The 12,804-nt window shown below is 35.4% G+C and overlaps 1 protein-coding gene across 7 annotated transcripts in view; it reads left to right on the top strand.

Annotated features, from left to right (window-relative positions):
* The window catches only part of LOC127948816 (TBC1 domain family member 1), a 54,567-nt gene extending 42,598 nt beyond the window's left edge, over positions 1-11,969 (top strand). For all 7 annotated transcript variants that reach the window (XM_052545571.1, XM_052545572.1, XM_052545573.1 and 4 more), the window contains 5 exons: positions 3,232-3,476; positions 5,240-5,399; positions 8,541-8,710; positions 9,673-9,849; positions 10,413-11,969. In XM_052545571.1, coding sequence (XP_052401531.1) covers positions 3,232-3,476; positions 5,240-5,399; positions 8,541-8,710; positions 9,673-9,849; positions 10,413-10,625 — 965 coding nt within the window. In that variant the 3' untranslated portion in view covers positions 10,626-11,969. The remainder of the gene's footprint in view (positions 1-3,231; positions 3,477-5,239; positions 5,400-8,540; positions 8,711-9,672; positions 9,850-10,412) is intronic.
* The last annotated feature ends 835 nt before the right edge of the window (positions 11,970-12,804 follow it).

Genomic DNA, 12,804 nt, shown 5'->3' with positions numbered 1-12,804 from the left:
ATATTTTAAAATAGAAAAAGAAAGTGTTTATTTTAAATCACAATAATACTGTTTTACTTAATTTTGCACAAGAAACGTCCTGTAAAAAAACACAAAGAATCTTCCTGAGTGTGTGAATGTAATATTTTTGTAATATCAATTATTTTATTTCACTTGTGTCTGACATGAAAAGTTATAAAAAAGTTATTAAATACAGTTATTAAAAAGCAGTACAGTGGAACTGGCCTTTAAATTGCTATCCTGGTAAGCAGCTTAATAGGTTTTGGAACAATTACTGTACTCCTTTTGTCCATTAGTACTTATTGTAGTAAAGTATTATTGTACTTATTATAGGCTCATTGTAGTAAACTGCATGTGTGTCTCACAGTTGCTCAGGATGTTTTGCCTCAGAAATGTCTTGAGCAACAGAGACATGTCCAGTTGATTAACTCAACAAGACAAGCTTGCTTAATGTTGTTCTAGCATGGTGAAAAACAGCTATTCTGCCTTTCTCTTTAAAATACACACTACCTTCTGCCTGTACATGCTCATGCTTGCCCTGGAATTTTTTCAAAAATTGTCATCCAAGTATACACAAAAGTCTCTATTCTTTACAAAATGATCATTACCGCCTTTATTATAGAGAACAACTTCTGCAGAACCTCGGGCTGAATGAATGGTTGAGACACTAGCGGAGATGGACAGATGTGAAGATGGAGAGATTAATGGGGAGGCTTAGACATAGAAAAGGGAGGTGTCAGTGGCTCTCAGAACAGTGACAGCAGAGAGAAAGAGAGATAGATAGCGTTGCAACACAGGAAGAAACCTAATCTTATAGGAATGTATATTGTTTGTAGGAAGACGCCAAGTCAGACATTAATATATATTTGTATATTAATCTAAACTGTATTCAATTAGTGATTATTAGTAAGAACTTGTTTTTAAGTAAGGTAAAAACTTAATGCATAAAAGCATCTACTAAATGAGTAAATGTAAATTGATACAATATTTCAGTTTTCATTTCATTATATTCCACTTCAGGTGCATACATAAGGCCAGTTTTACTAACAGCTTGCACCAGCGCAAACCTTCTTTTAGCGTTAAAATAGTACTGTTAGGATTTACTAAAGATGCGAAGTGATAAATTAGCACTAAAAAAGGTGGGGACAATGTTATTTTTGCGCCTGACATTATTGAATATGCATTTGTAGGAATTTCCCTTTCAAACGCAAAATTTATGACAGTATTAAAATGAATCACGCAACGTGATTTACTAATGTTTGCGCTCGTCAAATTGCTGGTATTTGTGACATTATTTAACGCCAAAAGAAAAACGTTGCAACATTTTGTGCTTGCATTGGCTGTAATTGTTGTTGCTTGGAGGCACAGCAGAGAACAGAGAGCGCATGGTAGCAGGGAGAGGATTTTATCCACAAGTATTCATTTATTTGGAATGTCAGAAGAACACATTATCCCAATGTATCATTTGCCAAGCCATGTTGTTTTTGATTTGCTTCAGGAAATAAGATAACCTGGAACCCTTAATTAGTATCGATTCCCAGTTTCGATTCCATTGTGATTGAATAATGAAATCAAACATTTATCTCGTGTCCCTATTTTGCAAACCATTTATTGGAGCTGAAAATTGGACTCTTTAAGAGCTGTTTGTGTGCAAAATAATAATAATTAAAAGCAAATGTGTCATATTACACATTCATCTGATCTTATGGCTGTTTGAGAGAAAAAAAAAACGACTGAACAACTAAACAAAACCACGTAATTTATGAATGAATGATTCAATGACTCACTCAAGATGTACTTGTTTCATTACTGGATGAATCAGCGTTCTTGAATGAATCTCTTGTATGATTCTAAGAGAAATACATTTTAACAGCTTCTTTTCGCTTTTTAAAAATCTATTAAATTAAAGTGCTTTGTCATGTTGGTGGTGACACCTCTCTTGCAACATGTTTAGCTGTCAAAGATATTATACGTAGCTTTTTTGGGGGATTCTCATTGTAAATGTAGCCAAACTTTGGAGCATTTAGATTAGCAAGCAAAGGTCCTGGCAGATTGCTAGGTCTGGTCTCACAGATGAAAAAATATAGGAATCGATAAATGGAATCGTAATTTTAATTTGACAAGTATTCCATTCCTGACCTTAAGTATCCAATTCTGGAATCGGAATCGATTATCAAATCCCAACTCTAACTAGGAGTCATGCAATTCCAGGTCTATAAAAAGTTCTTGCAATCCTTCATTTTTTGGCCTCCGGTTCTTTTTTAACATACTGTGGCTTCTTTATTTCTTTGTTCTTTATTTGCGACTATGCTTATCTGCGCTGTGCTTGCTGCATTGCATTGGTCATGGTCAATATGTAAATGAGATGTTGTCTCTTCTTGAGTGTTCTTTAATTTGCATGATGGTAGTAAATCACCCGCAGAAATTTCCATGCCCATCGCCGCTTTTTCGGAACTGTGCTTGGATGCTTGGATTTACCCTATTTAGTAAAACTGGCCCATAATCTACATTTTGTAAATTTCCTGTTTTCTGTTTTCATGTAATAGTAAAAGTTATTTTTTTAATGGTCAGAGCTGGAAACACAGAAATGTAATATAATTTTTTTTGTTGGGCACCTGGACATTGTGAATTCCCAAGAAATGAACGAGTGGATGCTGCTGCTAAAGCAGCACTTTCCACAGATATTAAAAAGTGTTCCATACCACCCACTGATCTTAAAACTACTATAATATCATTAAATGGACAACTGAATTGTGTCCACGTACGAACAGCAAACTGTATGAAATGTCGGATCTTCATTTTCAATCACCGATTGGATCTGATAATAAAAATGTATGCTATATTTATTATTTATTTATTGTGTAACTTAAGTGTACAAATACTTGGCCTTTTTATGAACCTACATGAGAGGAGCATTGTGGTAATATAAGCATTTACTGGAGAATTGATAACCTGGTTGATGATACAAAATCAAATATTGGAGCCCTAGTCTGTTCTGTTCCTTTTGTTAATTCTTTCTTTCTATGTGTGGCTAAATTGCTGCACACCCCTGAGAGTAACCCTCTGAATCAGACTGAACACAAGAGGAGGAGATTGAGCTAAAGGGTTGGGTGGGGATGGGGGTCATATGCCTCTGCCAACTTAAACAACAACAGCAGCATTGTTTTACTCAGGCTGCACTGAAAAAAAAAAAAAAGAATTCTTTAATGATTTTTCTTCTTCCTCTCCCAGGACGTACATTTCCCACTCATCCGTATTTCAGCGCTCAGCTGGGTGCTGGCCAGCTTTCTCTCTATAATCTACTGAAGGCATATTCTCTGCTGGACCCAGAGGTGGGTTACTGCCAGGGCTTGAGTTTTGTGGCCGGCGTGTTGCTGCTCCATATGAGTGAGGAGGATGCATTCCACATGCTCAAATTCCTTATGTACGACATGGGGCTGCGCAAACAGTACAGGCCTGATATGATCATACTTCAGGTACAGTAACATTAACATTGTCACGTATGGTAGATGACATCAAATAGTTTTTTTCCCTACTTAATGTTTTACACCTGAGCAGTGCTTTCAACACGTTTAAAAATGATGTACACAAATGAAAAGACTGTAGCCATATTAGTCGATTTTATTCTATCTGAGGGTGTTTATCCTGTATGGCAACTGCTATGTTTAGGTCACATGACCGGACAAATACTACTCACTTTATTTCAGTATGTTAGTTAGAAAAATCTGCTTTGTTTTCCATTGAAGAAAAAAATGGAATGGTTTGATAGAATTTAATCATAAATAATTACAATTTTAATAAATCCTTTTTAATAATCATTATGTGTAGGTTTATCAGTGATTGGATAAATGGTCCTACAGTATTAGATTCTCTGTAGTTTCTCTGGTTTCCATGCACTACCGTTTAAATCATAAAAAAAAAAAAAAAAAATTAAAACATCATCATTAATCAAATAATGATCATCATTCGAACAACATCATTAATCAGAATTCACTGTAAAGTCATTTAAAATGTTACAAAAGATTTCTACTTCAAACTAATTCCTAAAAATGTTTAGAATTCTTTCATGTTTTGAACGTTGCTCATAATGAGAAATGTTTCTTGATAATTTCTGAAGGATAATGTGACACTCAAGACTCTGTGATCAATTTTCACTAATGGCTGCTGAACATTAATCTTAACCTGCCATCACAGGAATAAATTACATTTTAAAATATATATAAAACAGAAAATGGTATATTAAATTGTAGAAATGTTTCATAATATTACTGATAGACCTTAGTAAAAAAAGTTATATATTTAAAATACATTCATTACATACTAAGCATTGTTCAAATCTATTAACATATTTACTGACATCGCTCAAGACTTACTGATATGATAGTTATAAGTAAAACGTTTATTTTGAGTACGATTTGTGCTCAATGCACATTTCTAAACATTAACCCTTGAATGTGTTTTTAATGTCACTACTGATGAGGATTGTATGATCTTTGAATAATATTGGTTTTTAAATGCAAAATATTTAAAGTGGACCTGAAGTATACTTGCAATCGTTCCACTCTAGAACAATCATACTTAGTTGCTCTCCAACACTACTCCTGCACAATTAATTACAGAATCAGATGTTCCAATTAAGTATACTAAGTACAATTAGAGGGTATTTCTAAATACATAAATGTATTTATAGTATACCTAGCATGAAATAAATGTATTTCAAATACGTTTAAGTATATTTATTTTTTACTAGGGGAGGTTTCCTGATTTCAGCATGACCACATGTTCTGCTTCTGCCCTACAAAACCAAAATGTGAAATACAAACAATGATATTTCACAGATGATTGTTCTAAAGACCTAATTTAAATTGTGTTCAGTTCACTTCATATTCAGTAATGCAGTACATTCCTTTATATTGCATTTACGGCAACCATAAATCAAATCAACATAATCAGTCACGTAATATATAAGCTCTGACAGCTCTGATACAAATCAAGCAAAAAAAAAAAACTCCACAGCCAAGCATGCAAGAAGAATCTGTTACGATAACTGTATGCAGTGCTCAACAATGACATCACAACCAAGCAACAAGGTTCATTAGATGAGAGAGGTTGTTTTAGTGTGTTAGGACTGGGTTAAATTATACAGTTTAATTAAATCATAGCAATATTTTGGCAGGCATTTTTTATTTTCTTCTGATTAAAATGGTCAGTAACTGTTTTGCTCTTCGTTCTTTCTTAGATTCAGATGTATCAGCTGTCCCGTCTGCTGCATGATTATCACAGGGAGCTGTACACTCATCTGGAGCTGTACGAGATCGGCCCCAGTCTCTACGCCGCTCCCTGGTTCCTCACCGCCTTTGCGTCACACTTCCCTCTTGGATTTGTGGCTCGAGTGTTCGGTGAATGCACACACCCTCAGAAACTCTTCAATACACAAACACACTCTCAGTACACACTTCCAATCAAAACAAGTTCCTGAGATTGCCCTTTACCACAATGCTTTTTATAATTATACATTTAACAAACACGTTTATTTAAAGCAGGGACAGTCCCTTTGGACAAGCTCCTTTCTCAAGGGCATAATAGTGAGTTGTGTGCAACCTACAAACCTCGGGTTTTGTTAGCAGCTCAGATGTTTAACCACCGAGCCATACCAGCCACAGATTAAAAGCATCTTCTTTTGAACTAAAAAGTAAAAAATGAAACCGTGTTTGGAGATATCAGCAGGCTGATCAGATGCCAGTGTGGTAGATGGTGATGGATTGTCATTCTCTCGATTTCCTTAGAAGTGTTTATGAAGATGGCCTACATGTTTGGCATTCTTTTGTCTGGAAGCACACTATGGAACACATATAACAGCGCATTCTCTCTCTTTTGTCGTTACCATATACCGTCAGGTGCACACGTATCTGCACGTACACAGACACACCCTGTCTACTGAGAGATATTAACAAAATGTTGCAAGTTGGCATCAGTTTTCATCTTGAGGTGTGGTTTTTCAAGTTGGAGAAGAATTTTTGCACCTGGGTTTATATTTTTTATATTTTTATTTTTACTTTATATGCTATTTTTCTCCTTTAAGTGGTGACTGCTATTGCACATGCTTTCTTAAAACCCTAACCCTAAGTCTATTTTTGTTGCATAATTCACCCTGAATCGTTTATGCTGCTCCCATGAATAATAAGTCATGTGTCTTATTATTGTTATATATAACAATTGAAAAGGCAGCTGCAGTCAGAAAATAAATAAATCAGTTCACTTTGTATCAGATTTTAGAAAATACATAAGTTCAGGAAAATATTCTTTAGAACAGTAAAATTATTGTATGTATGATGGTATTGTTCCTAAATTCACTACTAAGCATCTTCATAAATACTTTACATTCATTTATTATGTCAGAATGTTAAATTCTCTGACTCTGTTTATCCTTTGCATCACGCTTTATCTTTTGTGGACATGCTAAAGTTAATTATGCATAGTAATCAGAATCACTGATGCCTAACGACTGGCGCTAACCTTGTTTTGCTTAATCACAGTTCCGTGACACTGTGTGTGGTGTGATTATAAGGGTGAATGTCATTGACCTTGTGACACACACACACTCACATACCTTTTTCCATGGGTAATCGTTTGAACCATGTTGAAGCATCTCGTTTTCCACACACTGACTTCCACATACACATTCCTATTGACATTTCTTTGCCTTTACATGGACATACTAACACTTAAAAACAAACACAACTCTCAACAATTTTTACTACTATACTGCTTTTTTCATTGTTAAATATATATATATATATGTATGTATATGTATTACAGCATGACACTGAGAAAAAAAAATCAATATATTAAATAATATAAAAATCACTATTAAAATTAAATAATGTATTGTTTAATTAAAATTTTATTCAGTATTGTTTTTAATCATAATGCACAGCTAGGTGGCCATTAAATGATTTTAAAGCATGATTTTGAGAAAAAATGTATAATTATTATCAATACCATCTTTTTTTTTTTTTTTTTTTACATTTATTTAACTACTGGTTTTATTTTAAAGGGGTCATATGACTTTGGTATAAAATAACATTATTTTGTATATTTGATGTAATGAAATGTATTTATGTGGTTTAAGGTTAAAAAAAACTTTGGTTCAGGTTAAAAAAAAAAATTCCACACACTGTACATTACTTTTTCTCCTGTATGCCCCGCCTTTCTGAAACGGGTAGATTTTTTTACAATACTCATTCTTCTGAAAAGCAAGGTGTACGCTGATTGGCCGGCTGTCCAGTACGTTGTGATTGGCCGAATACTTCATGTGTGACGGAAAATGTCACACCCCTTCACATACTGTGATGCCGTGTCCTGGAGTGACAAGACGAAACCAATAAAACCCATTACAAACAAGGCATCTGTTGAATCCAGAGAGGACATAATTACTGATTATAATGACTTATACTGTTTTTTACACATTGCGTTGCATCATGCCGCATAAACATAAAACCATGTCTGCATTTTGTGATAAATGTGTGATAAATTACAGACAAGCGCAACTCTACACTGCTCAGAACTCATGTTTGAATCATCAGTGGCAAATTCTTTAAATACGAAAACATACTTACAGTGAGTCAGAACTACGGCATTGTAGTCTACTCTCTCAGGTTCACGAAACAGCCCTCCGTAAAACTCGTTGCACACACGCAAATATTTGGCTTGAACTGTTCTGAAACAGTGTTGTGAATACAACTTAACCACTGATTTCTAGTTTTGTCCACTTTTCGAAGGCCAACAAAGTATTTTCTCTTTCGCAACAAAACACACAGCGTCTCCACGACATGTTGGCAGCGGCAGCAACAATACTACAGCGAGAATCAATGTTACGCCTACTTTCTTAACGTGAACATTTGGGCGGCATTATGCAAATCTTCCCACATCGTGACATAGATGTGGGGGCGTGTTTAAACAAGGCTTTTTAGGAGGGTGTGGACATTTTTACTTTTATAAAGAATGTCTCTTTGGGTTTGAGACTTTAGTCTTTGCAACTTTACAGATCTTATTAATCCACAAACAACTTGTAACACTCCAAAGAGACAGGAAAAGTTGAAATCGCGTCACATGACCCCTTTAAAAAGACAAGTTGTGTAATTAAATAAATGACTAACATTTTGATTTGTGAAGCAGTTTAAATCATTTATTTTATTTATTTATTTATTTAGTTTGTTATATAGACAACAATTTAAAGAATGTTAATATTAAAAATATATTGTTTATATGCCATAACATGAAGTAACTATTTTAAGTATATCATTAATAATTATCGTTTTACTGCTCTCTGCCAGGATTCTAATACCGTTTAAACCATAATGTATTTATCAGGCATGCTGTTAATAGACTATTAAACTTCATTTGTGAACATAAATAATGTTTTTTATTGTATTACTATACACTATTGTAGTAAAATATTATTTCTGTTAGTTTCTGCCATCTTCAAACGGATTCCTTGAAAGAAACTGAAAAGTATTTCTTGATTTTATGTCTTCCAGATATGCTGTTTCTTCAGGGATCAGAGGTCATCTTCAAGGTGGCTTTGAGTCTTCTTGGTAGCCACAAGCCTCTAATTCTGCAGCATGACAATCTTGAGTCAATTGTGGAGTTCATCAAAACAACCTTACCCAATCTCGGCCTTGTGCAAATGGAAAAAACAATCAATCAGGTAACATCTTCGTCAGTGTTAGTGTGCACTGTACCTGCATTCCAAACAGACGTCCAATTCGCATATACACATACAGTATGCACTTTCACTTGCACTAAGTGTTAAGGCAGTGGCACATTTGGGTGTGGATTCTATTTGTGCTTTTGTGGTGACAGCAATATACGTGTGTCTTTCCCTATACAATCAACACATACTCGTTCTCGGGTGTGTCCTGTGTTCATCTTCATATGTGGTTTTTATAAGTACTAGTGTCATCGTGAGCTCGGCACGAATAATAGATGGAGTTAGTGAAGTATGGGTGTTGCTAAGTGTGTGTCTGTGCATGTATGCGTGTTTTATGTCTGAAACGGTGAAAAATGTTTCATGAAAGACATTTACCACAAGTTCTGTCCCATCTGTTGAATATTTGAAGTGATGCTCAACCATGTTCAATTAATAGAATTCGCAACAAGAAAATAATTCACATAAAGCAAGAGTAACAATGTGAACAAATGCAATAAGCAAAACCAAGTATCTCTGTATGTACTCTGCTCTTTATTGAATATAATTTTTTTATTATGAGAACTTATGAAAACAGTACAAATTTCTACTCGTTTTTTTTTTTTTTGTTGTTGTTGTTTTGTTCCTAAAATAAAAACTTATATATTGTTTAAAAATCTTTGAATTGCAGTACTTTGATTTCATGTGTGAGCACCTTCCACTTATTAGGAATTTATGACGCTATAAAACAAGACACAAGTTGTGAGGAGCTTGAACACACAAAGGGCATATGTTTTCACTTTGTTGTTTTTGGATGCTGAATGATCATTCATCAGTAGAGTTTTTTAGAACCCCCACCCCCCAATCTTATAAACTGAAGTTTGTCTGCACAACACACACACACACACACACAAAGAAACATGCTTTGACTTGTCCATCTTTGACGTTCTCATCTTGTATAGTTGTACCTGTCTCCTTGTTAGGTGTCTGAGATGGATATCAGTAAGCAGCTGCAGGCCTATGAGGTGGAATATCATGTTCTTCAGGACGAGCTCTTGGATGGTCCCTCCACTCTCAGCCAATCACAGCGCGTGGCCCAGTTGGAGAAGACCAATGGATGCCTCCGACAGCAAAACTTAGACCTCCTAGAGGAGCTTCAGGTGGCCCATACTACTAGCAGAATCCCTTTATATAAATGCATTCACCTACATTAAAGGCTTATTCACACTGTATCTGAATTTTCAGCATTACCATAACAACATTTCAAAGTGAACTCAACGAAAGCTGCAGTTTATTTTTTGCCACTTTCGTTTTGTTTGTGTTCTTGTTTTGTTCTATTTCAGTGTGGTTTGTGTGCTTTTAGTATTTTTTATTCAGCTGTTAACATCTGGCATAGTATGAATAGTTCCTTGCAAATATTCTTCTTAAATATTTTATACATATTTCAAAGTGAAATGATGCATATTTATGAACTTAGCACAGCATCCATAATATTGCACTGCAAAACTTTTTTATATTGCTTTGTTTTTTTTGTTGGTTTTTTTACTTTTCTTTTGGTTTGATTTGTGTGCTTTTTTCTTTTTTTTGTTTTGTTTAAAATTATTTATTCAATTACTTAATCAAATATAAATTGAATTGTTTCATTGCAAAGACTCTTGAATATTTTAGACTTTATATTTACATCGTATCTGGCCTGGACTGAACAATTATTGTCTTCCATCAGATTGCCAATGCTAAGATCAGATGTCTGGAGACTCGTGTGGACGGCCTGGTGAATCGAGAGGCCGAGCTACAGTCGGAGGTAAAGACTCTCCAGCAGGAACGGACAGAGCTGCAGCACACTGTATCCACACTCCGAGATCTCCTCAGCAGTCTGGGTATAAACAGCTCCTTCCCTGACCAGGAAAACCTCACCAACACGAGCAACAACCAATAACTCTGGCAGTTAGGATACAAAGTCTAGTCTTTATAAACACTCAACAGTCTGCTGTCAAGTAAGGTGATGCCATCTTATTTGAGGTGGACAGGTAGGTTTTCAGGGCACTGAAGATCCTTCGCCTTAGATCTTCTTGAAGAGCTGAAACAGTGTCTTTTAGAGTATCTCGCCAGAACTGATCAAACAACCTAAAAGATCAAAACATTAAACAGCTCAGAAAAATCCTTTCGATTTGCTCCTTTTCCGGTTCTTATATACATCTGTGACTGATGTTTACTTTCTGGACTGAGAAGTTGTGGGTCAACATTTTTAATCCACACTCTTTTTTTTACACTCCCTGCTGTTGTTAACAAGGCATTGACCCCAACAAAGCCTCTAAGGTAGATTTGATTGGCGTTCAGGCATCAGATTGACAGTTCCCCAGTAAGCACTGAACAGCCCGCTGAAAGGCTACGGATAAATGCACTCTCGCTGTGCAGCGTATTGTTTGCACCCTGTTCTTACTTTGTGTGAATGTTTGTGTGTGAGCATGCATGTTGAAATCTACTATTGTGTTCCAGTGCAATATAAACTAAAAAAGATAACCCTCCAGTAAACACTGTAAACCTGCACAATCTTCTGTTCTAACAGAAATCAAAGAGGAGCTCAAATCTGAGTGCATTTCAATAAATAGAGAAGCGTTTCATACTTATTTTCATCTGAGACTCAGACCGAATGCTGCTGATTTACTCAAAAATCACTTGATCTTAACAGAAAATCCTTACTCACACTTTCCCGAAATAACATTAAAACTCTTCAGACAATAGTCAGTCCCTTTCATTGCTACACACAAATGCAAAACTACACATATAAGCACAGTATCCACCAGTTTGGTTATTTGGAATTTTTTTTAGGTCTCCACTAATGGCATTTTAGCAACTTGGCTGCACTGCTGGTGTTATGGTACTCACTGAACCAAAGATCTGTTTGTATTTCAGGACTCTCTCTGTGACAAACTGCACGTGTCGGGTGCATAGATATGTGTCTGTCCGTGAGTGTCTGTTTTAAACGCACGTTCAAGAGTTGTCACCTCACCTCTCTATTTGAGAGTGAAATGTTTTGACGGATGGAAATTAAGGGGAGTGTGTGAATGAGAAAGAAAACAGATCATCTTACATCATTTGCGTGACGATATGTCTTTAGCCTTTGACCTCATGTGCTTTTCTGGAGAATTCCATTTGTTGTTCCCAGTGTTGGAAAGACGGACGCTGTTTAAACTGTTCATCCTTGATGAAGTGCTTTATTTTTATTGGTTTTTATTGAGAGTATTATTCTTATTATATGCATTAAAACATTTTAAATGGATGCTAGTTGTGTGGATTTATTGTATTACAGAGTTAGTTTCCCTTTGATTTTTTCAGTTTGTGTGTGTGTGTGTGTGTGTTTGTGTGTGTGTGTGTGTGTGTGTGTGTGTTAGTGTTTTACGGAAGAGCAGTTCCATATAATGCTCTGGTCTTTTTAATCAGGTGTTCTCTTGAATCAGACTTAAGATTCATTGTGTAACATTGCATCTGGTTTTGACTGGATCTAAAGTAAGTACAAGTTAGCTAAGTATTAAGAAAATTTAAAGAATTTTTTTTCATTTCTGAAAGCAACTGTTTGAGCTGTTCTTTAAAATATTGCATCTCATTTTGCTCTTTAACGTGAAAAAATTAAAGGGGGGGTGAAATGCTCGTTTTCACTCAATATCCTGTTAATCTTGAGTACCTATAGAGTAGTACTGCATCCTTCATAACTCCAAAAAGTCTTTATTTTTATTATATTTATAAGAGAAAGATAGTCTGTACCGATTTTTCCCGGAAAAACACGAGCGCCTAGAGGCGTGACGTGTGGGTGGAGCTAAAGAATCACGAGCACCAGTAGGCTTTTGAGTTGAGAGCATGTGGAAGCTGTGACACAGATCCAGTGGCTGAAATTTAACAAGAGCAGCATCAGCACAGGCGGGATGCTATGTGGTATGTACTGAAACTTTATATATTTGCTTAGCGGTTTTGGAAAATGACTAAGTTCCACTTTATGTCGTCTTTTTTTTTTTTTTTTTTTTTTTTTTTTTTTTTTTTTAAGCTGTACATGTGGAAAGTGCAGTTTGATGACAACATCGCATGTTGTTTACTTGATGTGCTTATGCACTGATAGCTAA

Source organism: Carassius gibelio, chromosome B1, assembly GCF_023724105.1.
Source record: "Carassius gibelio isolate Cgi1373 ecotype wild population from Czech Republic chromosome B1, carGib1.2-hapl.c, whole genome shotgun sequence".
Lineage (NCBI taxonomy): Eukaryota > Metazoa > Chordata > Actinopteri > Cypriniformes > Cyprinidae > Carassius > Carassius gibelio.
This window is presented reverse-complemented; position numbering and strand designations above follow the sequence as displayed.